We start from the raw sequence: 27,920 nt of genomic DNA, 5'->3' as shown, positions 1-27,920 counted from the left end.
TATTTACCCTTACCGGAGAAAACCCCGATGTGTCGGCTCAGTCGTCAGACTGCAGGCTCTCCTCCTCGGCTCTGAAAAACGGGAGAGGAGCGCAGAGGAGGACCTAACTGACTGATGGAGACTCAGCCGTGGATTATCAGGATTAGCGGACAGCAGGCGATCATGCAGTGCACTCACAGACGGATCTGAATCACCGAAGATGTCCGTGGACCAGCAGCGCGACTGGATGCGGGCGGAGGTAGAGCGGCTGTCCCGGGAGCTCAGCGACACCACACGGGAGAAGATCCAGGCGGCGGAGTGCGGCCTCGCGGTGCTGGAGGAGAAACAGCAGCTCCAGCAGCAGTACGACGAGCTCGAGGCCGAATATGAGGCCGTTCGACAGGAGCTCGAGCAGTTGCGGGAGGTGAGAGACTCGAGCCTGCGTGCGTCCGTAACGTTACTTACTACCGACTGACGCCGCCGTTTACCTCATAATGATAAAGCTCATGTCACGAAACATGTCGCCGTTCACTTGATTTGATTTGTAGTTGACCTAGTAAAAATTCATAGAACTGTGTAACGTCAGTTGATGTGATGAAATGACAGCATCTTGTTAGTTGGTGTGGTGAAAATGACAACATCAACGTTAGTTGATGTGGTGACAATGACAGCAGCGTATAGTTTGATGTGGTGGAAATGACAACATCCTGTTACTTGGTTGATTATTTAATATATTTAAATGAATGTTATAATTTCAGAAGAATCTAACATGATCTCTAATAAGTTAGTTCATAGAAGTTTAATAGTTTATCTTAACATCAGATCTAGAGGAGATATTATACACACATTTTTAAATTAAAGCTGGCATCATAATGAAAATTCCTAGATTATAACTCATGTTTAGTGGTGAAATGTGACAGGGTTGCATTTGAATTTTTGCGGGAAGTTTGTGTCCCGCCTAAACGTTGAAGCAAGTTGCAACAGGAATGTTGGGAATGCTGAAAATGTCATGACCTGGACTGATGAAAGACTTCACTGTACTGTTTTATCACACTGGGTTTCTTTTTCAGAGATGTTCCCCTTTGATTTCAAAATGATTCACGTGCCATCATGCCTGTTATCACTTATGTGTGTGTTGATTCATCATTTTAAGATATCAGTGAATGAGCCAAGTTTAAGTTCAACCACAGATTTAGGTTATTACAGTTTGTAGTCTGAATTTAAACTTTTGTAAATGTTTTTTGGAGCAGAGTTACTAATTTCCTGTGGGTTTAGATGACTTTTGACATTGCAGAAGGCTGAGCTTCCTGTATTTCTTTACCATCTGTTAATGGGGCATCACTTCATATTCATACCACGTTGACATGCACAGCAATATGATTTTTTTCTAATAGTTTTTCTAATAGTAAAAGTAAAGACTTAATTGCACTTTACATGAATCCGGTAACCCCTTCACTCTTGTTTACATGCAGTTTTTATTATTATTCGCTAAGCATTGTGGTTATTTTTCACATACCTCAGTGCACGGCACACATAATGAACTCACATACAGTAGGTGTGTTACTGCCTGGCCACTCTTTCAAAACACGCCAAACACGTTCCCATCGACATATTTTGTTATTTGGCACCATGATGAACACGTAAATAGGATGACAGTCCATGTTCGACTGTGATTAACAATATAAAGCAGTTCTGCACCGGTTTGCCATCATCTTCATGTACTGTATTCTTACACAGTGACTGCAGGTTTCACCAAGTCAAATTTAAGACTTTATAAGACCTTTTTAAAGCCATTATAAATTAAATTGAAGACCTGTATCATGACAATGAACTACAATTTTATATAGTCCAGTGTCCATGTGTTTTTTAAGATCTTTTTTCTTATCTGACGAGACAAGACAGATGATTGGGTTCACAAGAATGAAACGTGACATAATTTTTACGCTTTTTAAGAAATCCTCACTGATGAAATATATAAATAGGAAATAATCTTATATCAACTCAAATCACAACATTTCGAAATGTTTTAACTAATTTAAGACTGTCGCTTAAAATTATTTTGGAAAATTAATAATGATCGGGTAATTTGACATTTTTTGTTATAAAAATAGACCTGAGTGAGCAATAACCTTTAAAACGACAATAAAGATGAGGCGATAATTGGTTCAAGTAAAGAATCAAAACAAAGTAAACACTTTGTTTCTGGTTATTATGTCAGCGGTTCGGTGTGATATCACGATGCTTGCATCCTCAATTTTTAAAGTGCACCTATTTCATTGCAAAAAAACAATTGATATAATACAATGTGTTTGCATGGTTTATGGTTAAAAACACATTATTTTCCCACATATTGTAGATTTTTGTAGTTCCAGATTAGCCATGTGTCAGGAACAGCGGACAAATAAACCCAAAAGCAAGCGATGTCGGGGGGTAAACAGAAAACACTTTAATAATTAACAAAACAAAAGCCCACGAGGGGGCAAACAACAGTAAACAGGTTAGATGTTTACATTTAATATCAGGGTTCCCACAGGTCCTTGAAATCTTGAAAGTTTGTCAATTTGGGTTAAAAAAATTCAAGGCCCTGGGAAGTTTTAGAAAATATGCATAGGTAAAGGTAAGGTCATTGAAAGTGCTTGAATCTAATTCATGCAATAAGTTTTCTGGGGAAAAAAATCCATATTATTCCCTGTGTAGTGTAGGATAATATCATGAAAATTCTAGACTTTTAAGCACACATGCTAAACTGTTCGTTTTAAATGCTTATATCCTCTGTATGTGAATGTTGATTCATACCAAAATGTTTTTTTTTTTTTTTTGAATAGTTGTGTTTGACACATGAAAATGTTATGTATGTAACTGTTGTTCCTTGAGAAGGGAACGAGAGGCTGCGTCTCGCTTGCCATACTTCCTGCATTCATGTAACGCCGTCTTTGGTAATATTTCAGATAGTGATATACTTCCTGGCTCCCGTGTCACCCTGTCTTTTAGTTAAACCTCACCATTGGTTGAATTTGATATACACATTCAGACACACTTACCCCTGGAGGCGTCCCCAAAGTGTCACCACAGTGACGCAGGGTGAGTTCCCTCGAAAGGGAACTTAAACAATGTATCTTAAAAGGTAACACAATGTAACCTTGCTCTCACTTGAAATGTGTCCCCACATTTAGTACTTGAATTTAAGGTTATTGGACCTAGAAAGTCCTTGAAAGGTCCTTGAATTTGAAATTTGAAGTTAACTAAGGTGTGGGAACCCTGTAATATACATTACGAAAGTATTATATATTTTTTGAAAGCATATTATAATTAAAAGGTTTTATTTTTGCCTTGCTTTTGAAAATAACGCATTTTAGTGTTGCAATGGCAATACCGCAACACCGTGAAACCGTGGTATGTTGTGGGCGATGTGACAAATTTTATATCACTACAGGATTAATTTTATATCATGATAATGATATGTATCACGGTAGAGTTTTTTTTCTTTTAATAAGGTTTTAATGTTATTAAAATATTTAATGCCATAGAATTTTCATAATTCTCAAAAAACTTATACAAACACAAAAAAGAGATAAAAAACAAACAAAACTCCAGCTTACTGAAGATAAACAGTGATGAAAGAATGATAATAAATAATAATGTATATCTTATTAAGGGTAGAAAAGTGATTTAGTCAAGAGCAGTGAGAGATTTTCACAAAACAGACAGACAGGAGCAAAATTAGGTAACTTCCCCTTTAAGACCAAAGTCCGGATCCAATATACTGTTTCACATGCCGTTTCCTTTTTCAGCTGTTTACTTTCTCTTAAGCCCTAAATGGTCGTGTTTATGAGGATGCTTGCAAAGACAGGAATTTTGATGCATATATGTATTTAAGGCAAATAAAGCTGCAAAAATGCTCAAAAAGCTTAATGAGCCATGGATCCGCAACTTGCTCGCTCCTCTCACACAAAACAGTGTGCGGATATGGGACACTGTTATCTTTAAAAAGCAATTGTTTATATCGAGTTGTTGTCAGAGAAGAAAGTTTGGTGAGCTTGTAAAGTTTTGGTCACTGTGCTGACAACAAAACAGTGGCACCACAGTGGCTTAAAAACGCAACTGCATTTAAAAATGATAATTCGCTGAGTGCAAGGATTGTTTGTGTTTTCTGTGAAGACACGTGACAGAGAAACCTGTCAAGAGCCGGAGGTTGCTGCCTCCAAAATCTCTATGCAGGAAAACCCTGTGAACATGATATAAAATAATTTACTGTTTTTTTTTATCTTTTTCCTCTGATTTCCAGGCTTTTGGACAGGCTCACTCTAATCAGAGGAAGGTGGCAGCTGATGGTGAGAGCCGTGAGGAAACGCTCCTCCAGGAGTCTGCGTGTAAGGAGGCGTATTACGAGCAGCGCATGCAGGAGCTGCAGGCAGAACTGCGGCAGACACGCAACACCCTGGCCAACAGCCAATCAGAGAATGAGCGCTTGGCCACCATCACTCATGAACTGAGAGAGGTCTGTCCATAGCTGTTTAAACTACTTGAGTATCTACTGCAATCATAGTCCTTGAGATGTTACAGATGACCTAAACCCTAACGGTCACTCACAAGTTTGTTCGACTTCTGAACTTCTTAAGACAAGGGGCCAGATTGGCATAATAGAGCAAATTCACACGAGCACAGATGGGAGTGGAAATATCTGTGAGTGATTTACGGACAGGGTGCACCTTAAAGAACACAGGTGCCACATATCTTAATAAACTGACAAGCATAATCAGGGTTTCCCGCAGAAAATTTGTTTGGCGTACGCGTCATGATGAAAATAAAAATATTTTTATTTAAAACAATCAAATAAACCTTAATTTTGAAGAAACTATGACAGAAAATGAACACATACTAGATTATTAATGAATTAAATGTTTTACCTCTAACGGGAATAGCTGTGTGATGAAGTAAAACTAAAGGGTTAATAAACACAAACTGAAGCAGATGTTGTAGAACGTCTGGCGAACGATGATAGATGGCGCAAAAATTGTAAAAACTGATTATTTTCCACTATTAATTACATTATCTTAAAGGAGTGTAACTACTGTAGCATGTAAATAATGCACATAAATAACATGAACAAGAGCTCTCAACAATTATATAAGGCAAGGCAATATAATCAACAGGCACGTGAAACCTAGCTAGCAGGTTTCTCAAATAACAAAAATCACCAGCTAACTTACTTTAAAATTGCAAGAACTATAGACTAATACAATAACAAACAGGGATTTTTTTTTTTTGGATGACCTAATCAAGGCAGTAGGGTTTCCCAGCTTAGGCGGGCCGCCTGAACTGAAAAGTGCAGCGGGAAACCCTGATAATCCTTAATAAATCATGTTTCGTGATTCATTTAAATGCTCTCCTCCCATACTTTTTGCATGTGAAAGGAGAACTAACCAAAGCATATAGTGCTGTAAGGTCAGCCGCAAAACAAATGTCCACTTCTTTTCAGAGCTAACTTTTCACTGCGTGTCTTTAGTAAATCCTGACAGTATTTGTTTTATAACAGCATTTGAGCCATTTGCTCTGGTGCAAACTGTTAGTAAATCTGGTCCAAGGTGCGTGTGTGTGTGATGGTTGGGTGTGATGTGTTTATATTATCTGCTAGTTTGGGTGAAACTACCTCCACCCTCCCCTCCAGTTCTCAAGTGAAAGTGCATGTTTGTATTCAGCGGTGGCATCTGGTGCATTAATGAGTCAAAGGAACGTGCCTGAACAGTTTAGCAAAATAGGGAATGAAGGGGTAGAAATGGAGGGATAGATGGATTGGGTTAAATGTGTAGTTTAATTAGAGGATGTAAAGAAACAGAGAAAGGTATGGATGAGTGAAGAAAGAAATTACTTCCTTTAAAACTTTGAAAAATTAAATGATTTAAATAGTAATTTTGTTTAAAAATGTAAATGAAGTTGCTGCATAAGTGTCTTATGTTGTACAGAACAGTCAGATGGTGGAGATGCAGAGATCCCGTCTGCGTGATGACATCAAGGAGTTTAAATTGAGGGAGTCTCGTCTTCTGCAGGACTACAGTGAACTAGAGGAAGAAAACATCGCCCTGCAGAAACATGTGTCTGTCCTGAAGCAGAGCCAGGTAATCTGCAAATCAGCTTCTGTTAAACAAATGGACCTGTTCCAGATGGGTGCACTTGATTTAATTTTGTTTTGCAATATCCACAAGAACATGGGGGTCCCATTTGTCATTGTAAGACCGGGAACGTTGCTTACAACGTCCCCTGTGCTACTGCTGTGCGCTTTTTGATGTGTACTTTTCCCGAGCCTGAAGCGGAGTCTACTGCAAACTTCTGCCCCGAAAGTCTGTGTGGCATTACATTAGCAAAGGTTGGACTCGGAAAAAAGACTGCAAGGGCTCGGGGTGACATTTTGGACAGGGCCAATGTAGTAAAAACGGCACTGGTGAAAGGAGTTGACATCTGTCTGATGTGTGTGTGTTGTAGGTTGAGTTTGAGGGTCTAAAGCATGAAATCCGTCGTCTCGAGGAGGAAACGCAGTGTCTGAACAGCCAGTTGGAAGATGCCATCCGTCTGAAGGAGATCGCTGAGAGGCAGCTCGGTGAGGCCCTGGAAACCATCAAGACAGAGCGAGAGCAGAAGGTGAGAGTTTTTCTTTTAGAGTTATTATGGGCTGTTGGAGGTATTATGGGTAGTGAGATCTATATAGATGTATATACACATAGATACGTCATTAGTTTTTGTTTCTATGGGCCACTATTCAAAAGTGGTCCACCAAATTGGAATGGTCCAATTCAGTCTGTTAACAAGTGTTGTCAAGTCTTTGGTGATCAATTTAAAAACTGATGACGTGGATTGCTTTTCCTGTGGGTTAAATGTTGAATCCAGCATTTCATTTATTGTCTGTATTGTCTGGCCCCGGTGACACAAACTTAAAATCTGATTGGTCAATGCAATGATTTCATTGCCATTTATCTTAAGCTGAAGGCGCCCGCACTGTTTGTTCTAAAGGCCTAGGCAGATTTCTTTGACCCTGGCAACACGCATGTTTGGATAAATGCTCTATCATAGATATACACTAAGGGAAGCAGCACAACCAAGAGAAAAGCTATGAAATAAGGTAATAGACATTATGGGATTCATTTAATACACATCAGGCCTCAACGCAAATAATTTTTATACTGGCCCGGTTGGGCCAGTGGTTCAGGTTTTCACTTGCCCTGCCAAAATTTTCACTGACCCCTATAAAAAAATGCCTGTGTCACATATTTAATGTTAAAAATAATAATTCAAAAGTCAAATATAATTGTATACATATACAACAGACATGTTCCAATGAAAAAAGGTTCCCAATTTTTCTGCTTTACCTGTAAACTGACAGCAAACTCTGCAAAATATTGCATCATTTCTTTTGTCGTGTTTTACCCAAGTAAATGTCTGCTTCCAAGAGTGTAAATCATGTACATTGATGAAAATATATTTTTGTGACTGAGGGTGAAGCGCTGGCCCGATCGGGCAAGTGACAATACTTTTTACTGGCCCGAACGTCTCTCACAATTGCCCCAGGCCACCGGGCAGTCCTTTATGAACCCTGCACGTTCATAGAAACATATATTTAAATGTCAATCAGTGATTCAGATAGTGTTTAGGCCAGCAGAGAAGGCTTTGCTGGCCCTGACGGCCCACCACTTTCTCGTTATTCTCATTATTCTAAAAACAGCTTATATTGAAACCAGTCTTCCAAAACGGTAGTATTTGGAATGTGCCACTTTATGACGTAATAGCATGACTAAACAAGATGATCAACCCCTGCTTATAGAACATCACTACCTGTGCAATCAAGCATGTAGTGTAAATATCGAGAGAGACAAACTAAGAAAAACAGAGAGATCTATGCACATATGGCTCCTATTGTGTAAAATAACTTATTACTCACATAATTGCTTACCTCTAGCGCATGTATGCAGCCTGGGGGTGTGCGATATTGCCAAAAATTCATATCTGGATCATTTTGCAGATTACGGTAACAGACAATATTTTGGGTCCTTTAGATTGTATTTGTGAAAGTCTTATATTGTTCTAGCTCCCTCCTACAACATATTAATATGACCAATAGGTTAATGTGGATGTTTTTAACCAAAAGTCTTTCTGATTTAAAACTGAAGCATTTAAGTAAACAGTACTAAACAGTAGCGTACTTGAATCAAAAATAACATTATAATACAAGTCAGCAAATCCAAACTTCCATCAAATATAAGAGGTGATACATAAGTATTGAGCGATATGCCCCATTTTGAGATCATCCTATCGTCAGACTGTTAGATCGCCAATACACAATAGTATTGGGGGGTACAGTAGTTTACTTATTTATTTATTTATTTATTTATAAGTCACTTGATTGGTGGACAAAAAAGAAGCAAGGGCAACACTGTCACGACCGCAGCCTTCTTAAAACTGATGGCATTAATACATCTGCGTAAGTTCAAGGTATACATTAAAGACATAATACAATATAAAGTAAATCAAACACAATAGAATTAAAAAACATGGTAAAGAAAATTAAATTAAATGGCCGGCTAAAATATAAAAAATTGTTTATGACGTTGATTTTTAAAAGTGTGTGCCCGGCCCTCGCACGTCCTCCGTTAGCTTGCTCTGATAGCTTGTTCGATCAAATGCTGTAGGCCCAAACATTAGGGGTGGTTTCCCGGACAGGGATTAGCTTAAACCAGGACTAGGCCTCAGTTTAATTAGGAAATATAGCTAGTTTCAACAAACATGCCTTACTTAAAACATTACTTGTGCAGTTTGAGGCAAAACAAAGGGCACTGGTGTATTTTAAGATATGTCAGTCCAAGGTGTTTTCAGTTTAAGCCAGCTCTTACATTTATTTTAGTCTAGGACTAGTCTAATCCTTGTCCGGGAAGCCGCCCCTAAAATTGTTAAACTAACATGATACACTAAGACAAAAGTGTTTACGAACACAACATTAAAAGTTATTATAGTTTAAAAACCTTTAACATTAACTTAATACATACAAAAACAAAACTTTCTCACCTGTGAAAGGTAAGGCCATTTTTTCGGGAATATAAATGTATTCAGGAATTTTAATTTACGAACCAGAGGCTGCGCAATGTCACAGTAAAAGTTAAGTCACATACTGGCCCATTTTGGAGTGAACTAAATATGCAAGACTATTCTTACATGTCACTGTTTATAACAACAGGGATTCAACCTGAATTGGACCGCTTCTAAAAAAAATGGCGACATAAATTAGGAGTATACCCACTTCTCCAGACACCACTGCTCTACATATGTGGAGCGGTTGAATGACGTATCTATGTATAAATATCTATGGTGAGATCTCCCTATAATGGTTTACTTAGCAACCTTAAAGAAGACTGTAGCAATTACATATCAATGAGCTAAAACTCACTCTGAACACCTTAGCAACCAGCATTGTGGTGGCATATTTTTGCTTAAAGAGAAAATATGTAAACATTTATTTAAAAGGATATTTGTTAGTCAAGCAGTATATTGATGCAGAATGTTTCTGAATCCAGGCGGCCTTAAGAAAGGAGCTCTCCCAATACATGACCATCGGAGACTCTATGTACAACAGTCCTTTAAACATCTCACTCGACGGGCTGAAGTTCAGCGATGACACGGTGGTGGAGCCTAACAACGACGATCCCATTCATGGCTTCCAGAGCGCTTTTGACAAGATCACCAAAGGCGGTGACAACCGTGTTTCCACGCCTAAAAAAGGAGAGCGTTTCCACCCATCCTCCAGCCTCGTGGACAATCTACTGAATGAGCTGAACATCTCCGAGATCCAGAAACTAAAACAACAACTCATGCAGGTGATGATTCGATGTTTTACCGTGCTCTGCAAAACACTGTAACGGCTTAACTTCCAAATACCATTAGTTTCCTGAATGCTTACCACAGTTTGAAAATATGGATAAGTTAAAGTGTAAAAGTGATTAAGATTAAGTCCTGATAGACACAATCCATTATTATTTATCTTCTAAGCTACATTATATGTACACATTAGTGATAAACCATGATGTTTCTCTGGATCGTGTTGCTTATCTCCTTTCTGCTTTCAGGTGGAGCGAGAGAAGGTTACATTGCTGTCCACCTTGCAGGATTCACAGAAGCAGCTGGAGCAGGCTCATGGAGTCTTATCTGAGGAACACGAGAAGGTCAGCCGCCTCACAGAGAACCTCAATGCCATTCGCAAGCTCCAGGCAAGCAAGGAACGCCAGTCCGCTTTGGACAACGAGAAAGATCGCGACAGCCATGAGGATAGTGACTATTATGAGGTGGACATCAACGGCCCGGAGATCCTGGAGTGCAAGTACAAGGTATAGAAGAAATAATGACCAAATAATGACGTGTTTTCCCTGCCAGTTCTTTCTTGCATTGTAAATGTATGCATCTCCATTGCATTTTGGCAATGTTGCACTCATACTGATACTGCTAAATTCTGTTCATGGTGATATGCCTATATAGCTAGCATCCAAGCCATGGTGATTTGTTTGAAATTGCAGGTCGCTGTGACGGAGGCAAGCCAACTGAAGGAAGAGCTCAAAACCTTAAAGGCAGAACATTCAGTCTGCCAATCACAGTACAAGGAAAAGCGGGCACAGCTGGAGAGCCAGGTAGCATCTCTAAGCGCTCAGGTCACATTCCTAGAGCACAGCAGTCGAGCAGAACGCGAGCAGTTAGCACGGCTTGAGAAGGAGCTACGGCAAGCCAGCGAGGTGGCGGGCGAATCGCAGGGCAGCCTTAACGTCGCGCAAGACGAGCTGGCCACCTTTAGCGAGGAGCTAGCCAACCTGTATCACCACGTCTGCATGTGCAACAACGAGACGCCGAACCGCGTTATGCTCGACTACTACCGTGAAGGTAAAACCGGAGTCGCCAGCACACAAACCACAGGTCGGGGAAGCCCTGAAGGTCGCGATCGACGCTCGCCTATCCTGTTGACCCGTGGCCTCTTCCCCTCAGCTGACAACAGCGACGGAGCTTCATCTCCACTCTCTTCCTTGACTTCATCTCCAGTGGCCGATCCTCGCAAAGAGCCCATGAACATCTATAACCTGGTGACCATCATCCGTGACCAAATCAGGCACCTGCAGCTAGCAGTGGACCGCACAACGGAGCTGTCCCGCCAACGTGTGGCTTCTCTAGAATTGAGTCTTGGAGGGGATCGAGACCAGGAAGCCAGCGTCGAGGAGATTCTCAAACTTAAATCACTCCTCAGCACCAAGAGGGAGCAAATAGCCACACTGCGAACCGTCCTGAAGGCGAACAAACAGGTCTGCATAAGACATTTCCTAATCATAAAAAAACACCTGATGTGTAGATCCTTAGATGCTAGACTAACATTTTAGCGTTTAAACACCTTTAAAGTAACTTACAGTGGTTTTTTGACATTAGATCACAACTGTAATGTTAAAAAAAAGCCAGCATACAGAGATATTTGCAACCTAATTTGTAGACATTTGTAAAGAGATATACTGTAAGTGTCATTTATGTTGTTGGAAGATTTGTTGTCTCTTCATTGTTCATGTGTTGTTTCAGACTGCTGAGGTGGCGCTGGCCAACCTGAAGAGCAAATATGAGAATGAAAAGGCCATGGTTACTGAAACCATGATGAAGCTTCGCAACGAGCTAAAGGCGCTGAAGGAGGACGCTGCCACCTTCTCCTCACTCAGGGCCATGTTTGCCACTCGGTATGAGACAGTCATTATTGCTTTCTTATCTTTCTACACACACACACTGCACAGGATTTCTACTTACTTGGGTTAATCTTAAAAACCAACATGCCTAGAAAATTTGCCGTTTAAGGGAAGAAACTGGCGTAACATGCCACCAGGTTATGATACTGGTATGTTTTAAAGGTCCCTTATTGTGACCCAGTTTACAAGATGTAAAATAAGTCTTCAGTGTCCCCAGAGCGTGTATGTGAAGTTTTAGCTCAAAATACCACATGGATAATTCATTATAGCAGGTTTAAAGAGTTTCAAGAGCTCATGCTGCAGCAAACACAGTCACAACGAAGCAGAAGTTGTTCACGCAAGTCAGTAGCGGTGGTACGTTTGAACAAGTTTAAAAAGTCAATCATCTGAGTGTACTGTGCATATTAAACACACCTTTGCTAGCAGCACTGTAGGATAACAATAAAGACATAGAGACAGAGCGCAACGCGTCATAACCTGAAAACCACGCCCACCGGGGAGGAAAACAATCCGTCTCCATTGACTTTGTATTGTGAAAGGCTGCCTCATGTCATTTCTGCCTTATACAAAAAAATTAGGCCTAAAAGCTGCTGTGTGACAGGAACCCAGAAATAAGCTTCTATAAGCTGTCGACCACCAAGAAACGAGCGTTTAAAGACATAAAAGTGGAAAACAGGCAACTTTTTATAGTACTACTATTAGTAAAACTGCGTCCACTAGGGGGAAACGTAGTGTGCGATCCACTTTTTTCTCCGTAAAGGCTGGGTTTTACGGCTCTACAGCTTATAAAAACTTATTTCTGGGTTTTTTGGCTTGTTAGCTGTACATTGTCACACAGCAGCTTTCAGGGATTATTCAGTTTTTTGTTATAAGCCAGAAATGACAAGGAGGTGGCCTCTCGCAATACAAAGTCAATGGAGACGGCTGGATTGTTTTCCCCTCGGTCGGCATAGTTTTCAAATTAGCATAACTGCGCTCTGTCTCTATTAAAGGTGGAGTGCACAATATCTTAAAAACGCGTTGGAAAAGAGAGTCGGGCCGACTACCAAAACACACTTGTAGCCAATAAGCAGTAAGGGGTGTGTCTACTAACCGACATCGTTGCCTGGGTTGCGTATGTGTGGGGCAGGTCTATCAAAAGAAGGTCCAGATTCTATTGGGGTAGGGGCGTGTATGTTTATTACAAATATCAACATTGGCTTTCAGAGATTATGGACCCTGCCTTTAAGTTTAGGTCTCATGTGCTATATGTAAGGGATAATCAACGGCCTGCTATGCATTAAAGGAAGCAAAGAACCACCCAATGTCGAGTGTTTCCGGCAATCCGAAATACCGCTATTATCCACCAGGTAGCGTTCTTCCACAACTTATAAAACCCAGAAGTATCGCCCTAGGGCAAACAGCTGTATGTCCATGTATGTTTACAGGATTGCTCTGAATCTGATCTTTTTACTCAAAATTTGGTCTTTTTGAAGAAACCTACCCATATTTGAGAGGTGATAAAAAGAGAACAAATGAAGATCGGATGAAACTTTTTTTTTTAAAGCAGAGGATCTGTTCTTTCTTTTGATATATTGTCACTGGCTGGCAACTTAAGAGTTAAAATCCTTTAATGCACGGTAAGCCGTTGATTATCCATGCTTATTATGCTTATTCCATGGTCATTTGCCAATTTGTAGACAAGTTGAAACTATATTGCTCTTGCAGCACAAAATTTGGCCGAATGGTTAAAAATTATTTGGATAAAAATTTTGTTAGTCAAGCCCGGTTTATAGTCGTGCATAAGATCTACGCCATAAGTGATTCGTAGCCTGTGCGTAGCTCTGCATAACCTGACATGCACCTCGCAAAATTTTTAACAGTGCATCAGTTATACGCAGACCGCAAGCGCTGTGATTGGTCCACCAGAACCCCTCCCGTCAGGTAAAATAACTGCGTTATAGGTATTTCCATTTGTGATGGTGAGAACAAAGATGGGCCAAGTTGAGGAGTGATTTAACTCAAACTGCAACAAAAGTTGCTGTTTATTTACTTTCATCTTTGCTGGTATTCTCAAATACACAACAAGTTGCAGTTTCTTTTTCGTTTGTGGGTTAACTTGCCAAGCTGCTTCTTCTTTGATGGTCATGCTGCTACTGTCGTTACACGCGTGGATACTGCCTACCAGCAGTCTGCATGTGTGCTTGCACGTCGACGCAAAAGTATAAATAAAAACCAACGCGGAACCTGTGCCGTAGGACCTCCGGACAACTATAACGAGGCATTTAATGTGCATTAAACGGGTTCCCTCAAACATTGATTTCTTTGTTGATCTTTAGTTTCTTGAAGACCTCGGTTCTCATTATTGTGGTTGCATGGAAAACAGCTAGTACTGTATTTCTCTGTAAAGTGTCTTTTTGCTCTTTAAAAAATGAAATATAGGTTAAAAAATATATGTGTAAGTTTAGATGACACGAGGTTAATAAAATGAAGATAGATTTAAAAAGCCTTTGAATAATTGATAAAGCATGTTGTTTTTTATATCCTACTCAGGTTTTGGTAAAAACACAGATGAAGCTCTGAGGAGCAGCTGAGCTCTGTAAGAGGTTTTGTATTGACTTGTTTAGGGTTATTAATATGCTAATGAGAACAGATTATCAGACAGTGGGCTGAACGCTGTTTTCTCATGAACACGTCTCAATGCTCTGCCTTTCTCCAGAGACTAGCACTGTTAAAACTGTCAGAACACAGGATGGTTTACATTTAGGATTTCATCCAAAAATGGCATTGAAAATCATTGCCACACAGTGCAGAATATCTTATATTATCATTAGATTTTATTGAATTACATTCAAGCTGATAGTTTGCACATTACATTGAACAGGTGTCACAAGTAAAACACAAACTCTCTGGACTGCTTGTTTTGGCAATCTCCATTTTGTCGTTTCTCTGTGGATTTGTTCATTCCCACCTTTCTGAAAAGTGAAAGTGTGTGAAGTCCGTTTCACAGTCATCCCACCGCACGCCTCCATTATACATGCTGGCTGCTTCTCACACGCACACATTCGGCCTCTTTTGACCTCCGTCCTTTCTTCCCGGGGGATTCGGTGTTTGGTTCCCAGGGGCCGATCTCTACTGATTTCTATTGTGTGCCTTTGTTCCCAAAACCTCAATCTCACCCTCGGTAATTGTTCAGCAAACACACACGAGTCCAGACTGGGACTGCTGTACTTAAGAGTCAACGTTCATTCTTGTGAGAAACACTCAAATATAACCTACCAAGTGTAAGACAGCAGTAGATCACCAGGATTTTGACCATGGGCAGTCAAAGCATTGTGTTATTAGATCAATGTAAAAGCAGTAAATTGACCTTCACAGATTCCCAGTAACACTGATTTAATACTGATATTTTGAGGAATGTTTGGACCCCATTCACTTCCATAGTAGGAAAAAAGAATACTATGGAAGTAAATGGGGTCCACGAACGGTTTGGTTACAAAAATTTCTCAAAATATCTTCCTTTGTGTCCATCAAAACAAAGAGATTTATACAGGTTTGTAACAAGATTTAGCCTGGGTGCCAGCCCATCTTAGCCCCGCCCACAAGATTTTGTAAACGGGAAGATGGGTCTGGGGTTTCTCCGTTGAGGAGCTACTATTTTAGGACAAATGCTGGTCGAACCAATCAAATTGTCAGGGCGGGCTTTATACGATGAAGAACAGATAATCAACAGTAACGTAATGAACCACGTCACCAAAGAGCGCGTGTGTTGAATGGCTGCCGCTGTAGAGTTCAGATGTGTGGATTCTGACATTGAGTCTGTTCTAAAATATATCGACAGAGCATTGATTTTAAAAGAGGAACAGAGAAACGCGAGCAGGGCATTTGTTGATGTCCTATTCGGCAAAAGTTGGTCGCAACTGAAAAGGCTAACGTTATCACGGCGATGCAACTCAGCGTGCACGACGAGATGGATATAATTAGCGGTCGTTGCCAGCTTCTTTTCGGAAGCCCGGAATCGTGGTTGCTGAATAAGGTGGAGGGACATGCTAGGCTCCAATATTTTCAAGCAAACGTAATGGGTATCGTCGTGGATGAAGTTCACCTAACGTACAAATGGTAAGAGATAGTCTTACTCTATGACTTAGTAAATACTTCATGTTGTGATATAAACGAAATGTTGTAAACATAATAGGTGTTGATGTACATTCGCTAACTCAGTATAATCACAATGTTATTGTTAGTGTCATAGCGAAATAACTAGCAGTTCGGTCAGGCTGCAAAGACGTAATTTCAACATACGTTACACACTCGGTTGCTCTGATTGGTCGTAGGTCTATCCAATTGAGTGCAGAGGCATTTTTCGGTTGAGACACGCCTCATAATTATAGCTCAATGGAGCGGTATCAGACTCAAATTCTGACTAGTGACTAGAATTGAGTATGGCAACGTCAGGCTAAACAAGATTAGGGCGAGTAAATGATGACAGAATTTTCATTTTTGGGTGAACTATCCCTTTAACATAAGGCCTTTCTTTTGTACATATATGAGCTGACCTCACAGTCTGCACTGCTTTGTTGGCATTGGTTTGGTGTGTCCCTACAGTACCTTTCATGTGAGCGCAAGACTCAATGCTTATAAATTTTTGATCATGATAATAGACGTGTGTTGAAGTAATAACTACATGTGTAGACTTGCACCGCTTTAAGCTATAGAAGCATAACTGCATCTTTCCGCATATTAAGATGAAGATTGATATATAAACATTCCTTGGGTTTTGTTTTGTTCATCATTCAGTTTCGTCACACATTTGTTTATCAGTATGTTTTCTCTGCTTTACAGATGAACTGAATTGGCTTAAAGAAATGCATTTACATTTAACAGTTACATTAAGGCATTAAATTAGCAGATGCTTTTATTCAAAGTGACTTGGTCACATTGGACTTTTAGCCTGCAACACTTCTACACAGACCCTTGCAGATGTGGGCAACAAGAAGATATTTGAGGCATGTTTTATGAATGCCCAGAGCCGTTTATTGGGCGCTGCGAATGTCTATCAAATGCGTCTGTATTCAATTAGATGACGTATGTAGAGCGACATGAATTCAAACGTCAACAACTTTTATTGGGTACTTGTGTAGTGTACACAGCTGAAAGCTATGCAACTAAACCGGTAGCTGTATATTGATATTGAAAAGCAACACAACTTAGTGACACTGTGACAACCACAGTACAGGCATAATGACAATATGATATTAATAAATACCACATACCATTTATAAGTTAAATGTACTTCGACAACGACGATGCCTAGCAGGTTGCTCCTATAAAACGCTGTGGCTAAAATGTCTTGCCATATACAAACATCCTTCTTAGTTAAAAAAATTGTTTAACGCCAAAAGTTGCTCTTTTTAAAAAAAAATAAACTTGCGTTCAAAACTACTTCGAACACTGTCTAAGGCTGCATTGAAAAGTAACTTTGTGTCTACTGCCGTGTTATAACAAATAACAAAACTGCTTCAGTGTGTCGCATAGACGTCGTCATCGTCTTGCTGCCCCCTCCCCATTCTGTGATTGGTTCCCAATTTCAGGGGAAAAAAATGGTCCATAGTTTCCATGCTAGACTTGCAGCGTGAATAAATTTGTGCGCAAGGCAGCATGGGGAAATCCAGGGTAATTTTTCTAGCAAAAAGCTGAAATAATTTTAAAATAATAATTTTGTTAAAGATCAGATTCGGAACGATTATCAAAACATAAAAAAAGAGTTCAAATAACCACCAGATCAATGTTTGTGGTAACTGTGGTATAAGAAGAATTGACGCCGGTCCTTTGAATTATTTGAAAATAATGCACACCTGTGATGCAACTCCGCTTTGTGTCGTGCCGCATTTCCACCTCGTGCCGCATTTCCACCTTATCCCTTACATATCCAGCCGTTATATTTAGCCGTTACAGGCGGGCAATGAATCTTTGGATTGCATGGGCTGTAAAGGATCGATTCCTTCAATTTTTAGCAGCACGGAGAAATAAGGACGCATTCTGACAGGGTCCCCGCGGGTCCTTAAAAAGTCTTAAAACGTCTTAAATAAATAAAATTTTCGATTTTTAAGGTCTTAAAATGTCTTAAAATCTGGAATTTCCACTAAGAAGGTCTTAAATTTCATGTCAGACTCTTCATCCAGTGTTTCCCATACATTGTTATATTTCATAAATTTTCTATATGTATTTGTAGTATTCTAATTGTAATATTTTAGTATTAAAACGTCTTTATTCATTGTTTCGAGCGCTCAGCGGCGCCTCTCTCGTGTGCGCGTGCTTTCTCTCTCTCATCCTGCGTCGTGTAGCACCTCACACATGGCACGTGGGGGAGGGAATTAAAAGTTGGCAGTGTGTTTATTCTCTCTTTCAGTGTTTATTCTCTCATATTTTATATATATGCGATCTACAATAATACTTTTACTTTTAAAAGCGCTTATAACACAACAAGACGAGAAGAGCAACGGTAAAGCTCTGCACTGCATGAGACACACAGGTAATGTAGCCAAAATCACCTCGTAATGTTATATCATCTCTTAAATGTAAATATATGGTGATATTGTCAGAAGCGTTTAGCTATAACTCAGGATTTAAGCAGTAAGTAACGTGGTTGGATTAAACACGAGGGTCGTGTTATTGGGTCGTGTTTAGTCACTATTTTTTAGTCAGTAACCCTATTTATATACACAGGCTCTCAAGTCTCACGCATTGACCGTGAGACATACGCATTTCAGTCAGTTCACATGCCACACCTTATTTCTCACGCTGAGAAGTAAGAAATAAATTGTCCTTCTTATATTCAATAAATGGACGAGGCGCATGGCAGTTCTGTCGAGTTCAGCTGCTTCCTTCGAGCGCCACAAAACCAACACGCAGATGACATCAGGGTACCGCGAGAAATCTTGCGAAGGAGGCTGATTTCAAATCGCTCTCGCGTTACTCTGATGTCATCCACGTCGTTTTTTTTGCAGCGCCTAATGAAGTCGTTCACACAATGCATCCTATCAGGCAATCAAAAATAAACGAGAAGTTGTTTCTGATGATGTTATCCCGCTGCTAGCAAGTTCATTACTAACATGGATTTAACGGAGTGGAAGTTGGATGAGCAAGATCCGATGAATGCGGTAGATATAACCCATTTTTTAAGCATTTTGATTTTACGATTCCTGGACAAAATTACTGCCTTTGATCAAAGACAATGAAAGCTAATATTGGGGAATAAAGCCAAATTCGTGCTAAATTATTATTGATTCAGTCAAAAACTCCAACAGCTTTGCAACCAGAAGCTTTAGTTACCTGAAATTAAGAAAAGTACTAGAGACTTCCTGAAATATATAAAATGTAATAGAGATGCATTTCATTATTATTGCCCTTTCATCATGAAATATTCTGCAATGCTGTATGTGTAAAGTAAGCTCAAGTTAAAAGAGTACAATTCTATAATCCACTTAAAGTGCTCTATTTTCATGTACTAATGTTGTACTTAATATAGCCTACATTTTTTTGTTCTTCAGTACATTAATATGAAATATGCTAAAATGTAATTTAAAAATGTATTTAGGTGCCACTTGAAATAAATTTGAACCCATCTTTGTATGAAAGATGAGTACACGTTAACTTTTTTGTAATACGAGATATGTTAAATGCATTTCAGTTCATATTAATGTAATCTCAAAATAACACTGATAATGACACTTAGATGTTTTTAAGATTATCTTAAGTACTAAAGTAGAAACTTTATATTATGTACAAAACTTTTGTGAAAATAGGGCACTTTAAAGGGATAGTTCAACCAAAAATAACAATACTGTCATAATTTTCTCACTCACGTTTTTACAAACGTGTATAATTTTTTTGTTCTAAAAAACACAAAGGAAGATATTTTGAGGAATGTTTGTCAAACCTTTAATGAGCCCCATTCACTTCCATAGTAGGATAAAGTATAATATGAAATTTAATGGGGCCCAATAACAGTTTGTTTACTAAACATTAGGTAAAATTAAACAGTTAGCAAAAAGTTGAGAATTGGGTGGGGCCGAGGGGTCACTGTTGCAAATACCCCTCTCCTGACATCTCACTCCAAACTTTTGGTAAAACTTGAGAGCCCTGATATACATGTCCGACAACAAAACAGATAATATGTAAAAAATATAATTAAGTTGTGTTAAAATACAATATAACTCAATTAACCTAGTAAAGTCTGTGTCATTAATGTTAATCAAACAACCCAAGACAAAGAGAAAATCCCTTCTGTAGCTCTAAAAAATAATCATATTTAATTTATACAAAGACTTTACCTAATGTGCAACTTTGTTCTTTTTTATAAATGTTTGTAATTTCTTAATTTGTTACTAAATTTTTGCCACCCCTTTTTTGCTGATCTGAAAAATGATCAGATCTTTGCCTCAAAAACCGTTATGTGATCTGAACCATGAGTTTTGTGATCCGTCACACCCCTATTTTGTAATGTTCTGGGCTGTCCTCCATGTCTTTTTCAAAATGCTAAGAGGGGCCAGAATTTAGAAATTAACTGAAGTACCTTAAGACAGATTTTTACATACACAGTCAACCATGTCAGAATTGTTAGGTGAATTAGCACTTAGTATAAAAGTTGTTGTTTCCCTGTGATGTGTCTTGAGTGTGGCTCAGGCGAGCTGTGCCGTGCTATGCTTCAACACACAATTCTGTGTCGTTTCGCGCTGAACATTTTCCTGTTTTTTATGATAAAGTCTTAAATTTTTATTTTAGAGGACTTAAAAAGGTCTTAAAAGTCATTAAATTTGCTGTTAAAAAATGTGCAGTTACCCTGTCTGAGGTTGCATTTTAAGCAGCCTTTGAATTGGGACACCACTCACATGTTCTATCAAGCTGATAAGAAAATATATAAATTAGGTTTGGCCAATTCATTTCAAGTGATGTTGTTACATGTGACTTTATCCAGTTAAAACATTTTTTAAAGGCTTTACATTTGAAATAATGGCGCATTACTTAAACCAGACATTTATATGCATTACTTTAGCTAAATTAGCATTATTAACTTTCTAATAGGTTGTTAAATATGCTTAGCCTGGATTTCCCCATGCTGCCTTGCGCGCAAATTTATTCACGCTGCAAGTCTAGCATGGAAACCATGGCCCAAATTTGCACCTGAAATAGGGAACCAATCACAGAACGGGAAGGGGGCAGCAAGAAGATGACGATGTCTATGCGACACACCGATTGGCTATGAGCTACGTACAGACGAATTTGATAGACATTCGTAGCGCCCAATAAACGGCTCTGGGCATTCGTAAACCACGCCTCCAATACGAGAAAATTAACATGTGGTTCCCATACCACGTCTCATTCTCTATGAGACTGATCTGGTGTTAGCCAGGCTAAAATATGCTGTTAATATGCTTACATTTGTTTTTTTTAATGTTCACATGTTACCAAGAAACAAACCTTCCCTTAATGGGCCTTCTATTAGGTTTATGTAGTCATCAGTTTCGAAACTTAATGTAGAATCCACCCCAAAAAAATTATTTCCCATTATTGTAAATAAATAGCCATTCTTGTAGCGCTTATGTTGTTCTCTTTCTGTCTCTCGGTGCGACGAGTACGTGACTCAGCTGGACGAGATGCAGAGACAGCTCGCGGCTGCCGAGGACGAAAAGAAAACTCTCAACTCTCTCCTCCGTATGGCCATACAGCAGAAGCTCGCTCTCACTCAACGCCTGGAGGACCTGGAGTTCAATCACGATTTAGAGATTCGTCGGGGAGGATCCAACGGCCGCACCAAAGGCACCTCCTCGCGGGGAAAATCCGCCCACAACTCCACCCCGTCCCAAGTGAGTCACCCCCCCGCCTGCAGCGAGGGAGCACCGGCGGTGTTCTGCAGTGAGAAGTATAAGATCTACTGCGACTGACGGGCGTCTAACAGATGTACAGAAATTCTCTCTCTCACACCTCTTGCTTGCTCTATGCTAACTCGCACCGTGTGTCAGTGTATTTAGGGGCTTTATATGGTCATGTGCCTGCCAGCGTAGCTGAATGCAGATGTTTTAGAGCAGAGTGATGATGTTTAGTCTCATCGGTTGGTAAAGGTAAAGTGTGTAATGTCTGTGGCACCTGGATGCAGTTGTCCTTTGAAGCAGGATTTGTCTTTCAACACTTCTTCTTCTGCCCTACTACCGGTCGTCCAAACTCACGCCACTGCTTGAGCAGATGTTGGGCTGAGGATGCTCAACCAATCAGGGTGATGATGTCACAGAGGTCACACTTTTCAAGACATCAGCCTACTAGTGACTCAACTACAGAAAGTATTTCCACACTTAAGTGGGGTATTTAAGTGATACTTTCGTGGGTAATTTGGTGCTTTGGGTAGTTTCGTGTATAGCCTGTTGGAGAGATGAGTGTGTCTCTCCTGCCTCTGAGATCTGCAGCCCGTCCAATCAGATCGCTTGTGTTTACAAACGTAATATGCAAACGTCCTCCCTGCAGGAAGTCTATTGAATTGAGTCGTTTTCTGCTTCAAATCGAATAAGAAAATTTCAACCTCGGGTTCAGATGAAGAGCGACCGTTTTATGAATGTCACTCGTGAGGCAGGCGGGAACGTCGTCACGTGCATGCGGCAGGAGGCCACGCAGTGCTAGTAGATGTCTGGCTGTGAAACTATTTCTGAGAGCTTTAACTTTAATTTGATGTATTTGATGACACACGTGGCTTTAATCGAAGTCGTGGTGAAGGGCTTGACGTGGTCGCATGCTCATAGTGATGTCATAATGCAACTTTTACCAGTCTCTGTTATTTATATGAGGAGAGGCCTTATTTTAGCTTTCACGAATCACCAGACGACGACTTTTTGGCAAATGAAAAGCCACAGGGTGATTCTCCGCTGAATCACTTTCAGGCCACAGTTGTTTTATAGTAAAAGCCCGTTTGAAGATACATTTCCCATGTAGGGGTTGTAATTTAGTCAAAGCAGTATTTGAATCATTACAATGCTTTGAAGCTGACGTTCAGAAGACAGTGAGGTTTATATCCAGAAGTCACCAGTGAGATTTGATGAAGATTACAAGTGATTATTGCTTTGACTTATACAGTATATAAAATGCACTTGTATATGAATTGTAGGTGAGAGCTTACATGACGCTAAACTCAATGTAACCAATCAGCTGCGTCACTCACTGAGTGGCCTAAAACTGCTGGCACTGTCTGTTTGCAAAGCACAAAAACCTTCATGGTGTTGAGGGTCACATTAGGCCTTTAAAACAAAACACACTCATGCCACAGGATGCTGACAAATTGGGCGAAAAAAATAAAATAAAGTTAAGCAAATAAAATAAGAAAACTGGTCATGGATGAAGATCTAGTCATCTGTATTTGTGGAGTCTGATCTCGCTGTCCTTTCTTATTTTCTAACGCTGTTGCTCTCTCCAGACCCTCAGGGAAAATACAAAAAATTTCGCTTTATTTGTCGAAGTGGCATGTCATCATCCTGTCGTCTATAAAATTGACACAATAAAACGTTTTCAATGGTAATAACACTAATGCTCATTCAGAATTAGAGACATAAAACTTTTTCCTTGTACTAAATTCTGTATGTGCGTACTTTAAAACAAAGACAATGTTCAAATAAACCGGTTTCGTTGAGCTTTGACACAAATGGCTCTGCTAGCCAATTAAAAACCTCTAATCAACCTTGAATTTATTAATATTATACTTTATATTTAAATATTCAACAGTGATATATTAACTACACTATATGGAACTTTTTTCAGTTCATTAGAAAAGTGACTAGACTTGGTCTTTACTTCGTTGATAAGCTTTATATATTTGTCATTTTGTTTTCCACGCTTAGACGTGTTTGTATTTGATAAAATTAGTAAAATATATAATAAGTATTATTATTAAACAGCTGCTTTATAGATGTATCGGGTGGAGATCCGAGAAGCCATTACAATAAACTACTTTACCATTAACCCATGTGGGTGATTCTCACGAAATCCAGACTTAGGTGTCCAGCATCAGATTTTTTTTAAAAGCCCTTGAAGCCAATTTGTTTTGCACATATATACGATTAAGGTCTGAACTTACTATAAACATTATTTTTAGAAGATTTAAAAAATATTTCCTATAGAATTATTACAATTTTTTTGATTATTGTTATAAAATTCTCATTACCGCAACATGATATTACATTAAATATATGCATTTCATGTTTTGGTAATGAGAACTAAAAAGTTGTGTAGGTACTATGACAAACAAAATTTCAACTTTTATCTGGGGAGAAAAAATAAGAACTGCTTACCTGGTAGCCATCTTGAGTGTCACAGTCAATTATGTCCCTTCCAACAAATTTTTGAAAATGTTAGTTCATTGAGGGCTTAAACAATGATTGTAAATTGTTGCGGAAAATTGTTACTGTAAATGTTTATAGTATAACATGCACTGAAGCTTTTTATTTTTTAGATTTTTTAATTATAAATATTTCCAAGAACCCAAATCCAGTCATGGACACATTGCGGTAATGAAAATTTTCCCCTTAAATGTGGAAAACAAAAACAAAATTGGTTTGTATGATGTCATTTAAAATCATGCGCAAAATAGTACATGAAGAGATGTTTGTAACTGTATGCTCTTACTTTGCATTTATTTTTTTATCAAAATGTTTCATGACACCTCATAAGTCTAATTTCGCGAGAATCGCCCATTTAATCCCTAATTGTTCCCAGACATGAAAATATCCAAATAATGTGCCATTTGTAATGGAAAAGTGTGTCGGTCACAATTGTAATTGGTGGGATTAAATGTTTTAATGTAAAGCACATTGAAATGTTAAATGGTTAGGGTTAGTTGAAGATTTTAGTGAGATCGTCTGGCTTCAACAGAAGTCATTATGTGGGCCTAATCCCAGACTAACCCCAGTTTTATTCAATTCATTAAATATTATTAATGTGGATCGATGTTTCCATGTAAATGATTTTCCACTGAATTCTGTTGGATTGCAGCTCTTGGTCAGATATAAACATTGAACCTCAACTGAATCAAATTCAATGTAAAGTTAGTCTCCACCATTAGATGAAATCTTTACTTGAAATCTTTTTTCATTCCTGGAGAAACTTTATATTTTTAAGTTGTACACTCCAAAAATGAGCAAACAGCATAAAACCACTCATAAATGATATATGGGGTTTAAAAAAAAACATTTAATGAGGGCTAAAGATTTAATTTTTATAAAACATTTATGTATGTTCTGGGATATCACTGATTTATAGGTTTATACTATTTGTTGTATTAATCTAGTTTGTGGTGTTTTGGTTTTTGAATGGGTTTATGTCATTTACACACATATTTACAAAGTATTAGATTTCTTCATGGGAAAGATTAACATGACATAATGTTCGTCATCTATTATTCTGATGTTTGAGTCATAAATCATGTTGTTGAAACAAAATCCCAGAAGCTCCAATGCTGCATTTGTTTTCAAAGTGATCATTTAGAAACTAACCAGCAAATGGCAGATGGGATTATTTTATTCGTATTAAAATTGTAAGCACCTTGTGTAACGCTGAAAGCTGGATCACTGACCTTCAGCATTCTCTACAAGAGTACAACAATTAATTCCAAATTGGAATGTTTCAATTCTCTCTCTCTGTCGATTGTGTCAAGTGTCATACACTGTTGGTGTTATCACCTCTTCACCCCTCCTACATTGCTTTTCCTTTTTTTAAACTTTATTCGGACCGTTGGTGCCTTTTATTATTTCAAGAGAGAATGTTAGATTTTTGTAGCTTTTGCCCACATGCATGAGGATGTCTTGTTTAAATTTAGCAGCAGCAATAAGTTCAGAAGACATTCGTTCTGTTGTGCGGATAATATGAACAATTAGACCAATTAAACCTTGTACTGAATTCTTCGGGTCAGTGATCCTAATATCTAATTCAGGGGTTTTAGTGAAAGTTTGGGTTTTTTTGTCAAACGGTTTGAAGCCACATATCCTTGTTTGCCTCATAATGAACAAAACGTTTCAGACACGAAACCCAATGTGTTGTTTTGTGGTCAGAGACTGGTGTTACTCTAGTGTTGTATGGTGAGGTAGCTGAAGGTCATGTGGTATGGGTAGTATTGTTGATGGTTGTAAAAAGTAGGGCTGGGCGATATATCCAGTTTGGTAATAAATTGTTTTGTTTTTTTCCCGAGTAATGCGCTTATATCAGTAGACTCTGATATGATTCTCTTTTGCCACAGAAGCTCTGTCAGTAATGTAAACTGAAGACAAACGTAAGCTTCCCAAACGGAAACAGGTCATTCCATTTTTTTGTTTTGTTTCACAGCGTTTTAATAAAGGTGATTGTGACATCCCACATGAGACTTTGACATGCATGTTAACTTTTATTTTATCTTGTAGAACGTTTTCATATATCGACAGCCATCCCAAAATTTAATGAATTTTGGTAAAAATCGCCCAGCCCTAGTAGGAAAGTTTGTTATAGGTTTTTATATTCTTTAGTATTTTTGACATGGTATACAAGCATTATAATTTCAGGAAACAGAAAACGTTTTGCATCAACAAGCAAATGATGTCATGAACATACATCATTGTTTGTTGAGGCATCAAATTAATCAATTCAGCTGCCATATCGAGAAAAAACGAAATTAAAACGAAATGAAACCGTTGTACGGTAAATATCTTTATTTTCTGTTTCCTGGAAGTGACAGCATTGTTATTTAACTACTGTAGCTGTGCAAACTTTGTTTTTGTGTTTCAGTATTGATCTATAAGGAAAGTTTGATACCTTTATATAAAGTAACTTCATTAATTTGTATGTATTTATTTAAAATGGTGAGCAGTTATGAACTTTATAATGTGCATTATTGTCACATGCATGTTTTTCTTTCTGTCAGCAATGAGACTTTTACACAGAAGCGAAAACAAACTTGAAATCTCAAACGGTTTAAAACAAGTTAATAAAGTAATGCAATATTAGAGGGAGAAATGTTTTGTGTAAAACTGATCTCTGGAGTTCAAATGTTGTTCTCTCTAGAGGTTAAACTCTGTGTAGGGGTTAGTCATGCGCTCGTATGAATAAATACAAAGTCAATGAACTTCTGTTGTGTATGTCACTCTTCTTGCACTTGTATTATGTTGTTTATTTTCTAATGTTTTTCATATTGTTGCTTCTTGTTAAAGCAACACTATGTAGTTTCCATGTAAAAATGACTTACAGCTCCCCCATGTGGTTGAAAAGCGCAACAGTGCCTGGTATCAGACACTCTTCTGCAGGCAGGGGGAGGGGCGGGGCTGTGTGCTCTACCCTCCACCGCCACTTTCAGAGTGTGCTTGTAGCAGCTAGGAGGCTGCTCAGGTTGCAGCAACAGTACAATTTGTCCAGTTAAAAGTTGTTCTATCACTGAAATAATGTTAGAGACATTATTTAAAGGTAAAAAAACTACATAGTGTTGCTTTAAAGCAGTGCTTCTCAAATAGTGGGGCGGGACCCCCAGGGGGGGCTTGAAGCGACACCAGGGGGGGCTAGTTTACAAGATGTAACACTGTGCTCAGTTCACAACATTGTACAGATTATTATAATATATCATGCAATAGCAAAGATAATATTGATACTTATAAGCATGATGCAGACATAATCTCACATTTGGTAATATCCGTCCACACTTACAGTACATGATACTGAGGTTTCTCATCACAGCAGGTGTATAAATGAATAGTAAATTAAAGATATGAATCTTAAAACAGTCTTAATGAATTTGTTTTGAATTACCAATTGCCTATAGGTCATGATTACCTAAATGACACTAGTCAATATTCAGTCAATCAATATTTTGTCCCCATCTCCAGACAATACAGCATAGTTATCGGCTGGGCCTATGGCGTTCTGTGCAGGCGCCCTTACCTGCATGTGTTGTGTCAGCCATTAGAGGATAGGTTCCAGAGGGACTTTAAAAAGAGTTTGAATACCCCCATTTTGGTGACAATAAATAAACAATAATCACAATCACAAATTGTCTTACTGTATAATATATGAAATATATATATATATACACTGTGTTCCAAATTATTATGCACATGGCATTTTTGTTTATTTTTCCAATACAGTCAATTAGTTTACAAATGTTATTTTACCCTTTACAGTTATATGACAGTGTGGATGAAATTAAAATGTCAAAAGATACTTTAA

At 38.7% G+C, this 27,920-nt stretch overlaps 1 protein-coding gene across 1 annotated transcript; it reads left to right on the top strand.

Moving 5' to 3' along the window:
- On the top strand, positions 1-26,829 carry LOC129413636 (protein bicaudal D homolog 2). The gene is made up of 9 exons (XM_073867475.1): positions 1-403; positions 4,265-4,477; positions 5,943-6,095; positions 6,460-6,615; positions 9,537-9,836; positions 10,086-10,343; positions 10,530-11,300; positions 11,566-11,719; positions 21,330-26,829. Exons 1-9 carry the CDS (start codon positions 200-202, stop codon positions 21,644-21,646), a joined length of 2,526 nt encoding a protein of 841 aa, XP_073723576.1. The 5' UTR covers positions 1-199; the 3' UTR covers positions 21,647-26,829.
- Positions 26,830-27,920: the final 1,091 nt, after the last annotated feature.

Source organism: Misgurnus anguillicaudatus, chromosome 5 (assembly GCF_027580225.2).
Source record: "Misgurnus anguillicaudatus chromosome 5, ASM2758022v2, whole genome shotgun sequence".
Taxonomy (NCBI): Eukaryota; Metazoa; Chordata; class Actinopteri; order Cypriniformes; family Cobitidae; genus Misgurnus; species Misgurnus anguillicaudatus.
The sequence above is the reverse complement of the archived record's forward strand: the minus strand, read 5'-3'. Positions and strand labels throughout refer to the sequence as shown.

What these genes read in the sequence shown, in the direction of transcription:
- LOC129413636 (XM_073867475.1), top strand. Translation starts at nt 200, where the DNA reads ATGTCCGTGGACCAGCAGCGCGACTGGATGCGGGCGGAGGTAGAGCGG. An exon ending in TCACTCATGAACTGAGAGAG is followed by an intron (nt 4,478 to 5,942) that starts GTCTGTCCATAG and finishes TATGTTGTACAG; the next exon opens with AACAGTCAGATGGTGGAGAT. An exon ending in CTGTCCTGAAGCAGAGCCAG is followed by an intron (nt 6,096 to 6,459) that starts GTAATCTGCAAA and finishes TGTGTGTTGTAG; the next exon opens with GTTGAGTTTGAGGGTCTAAA.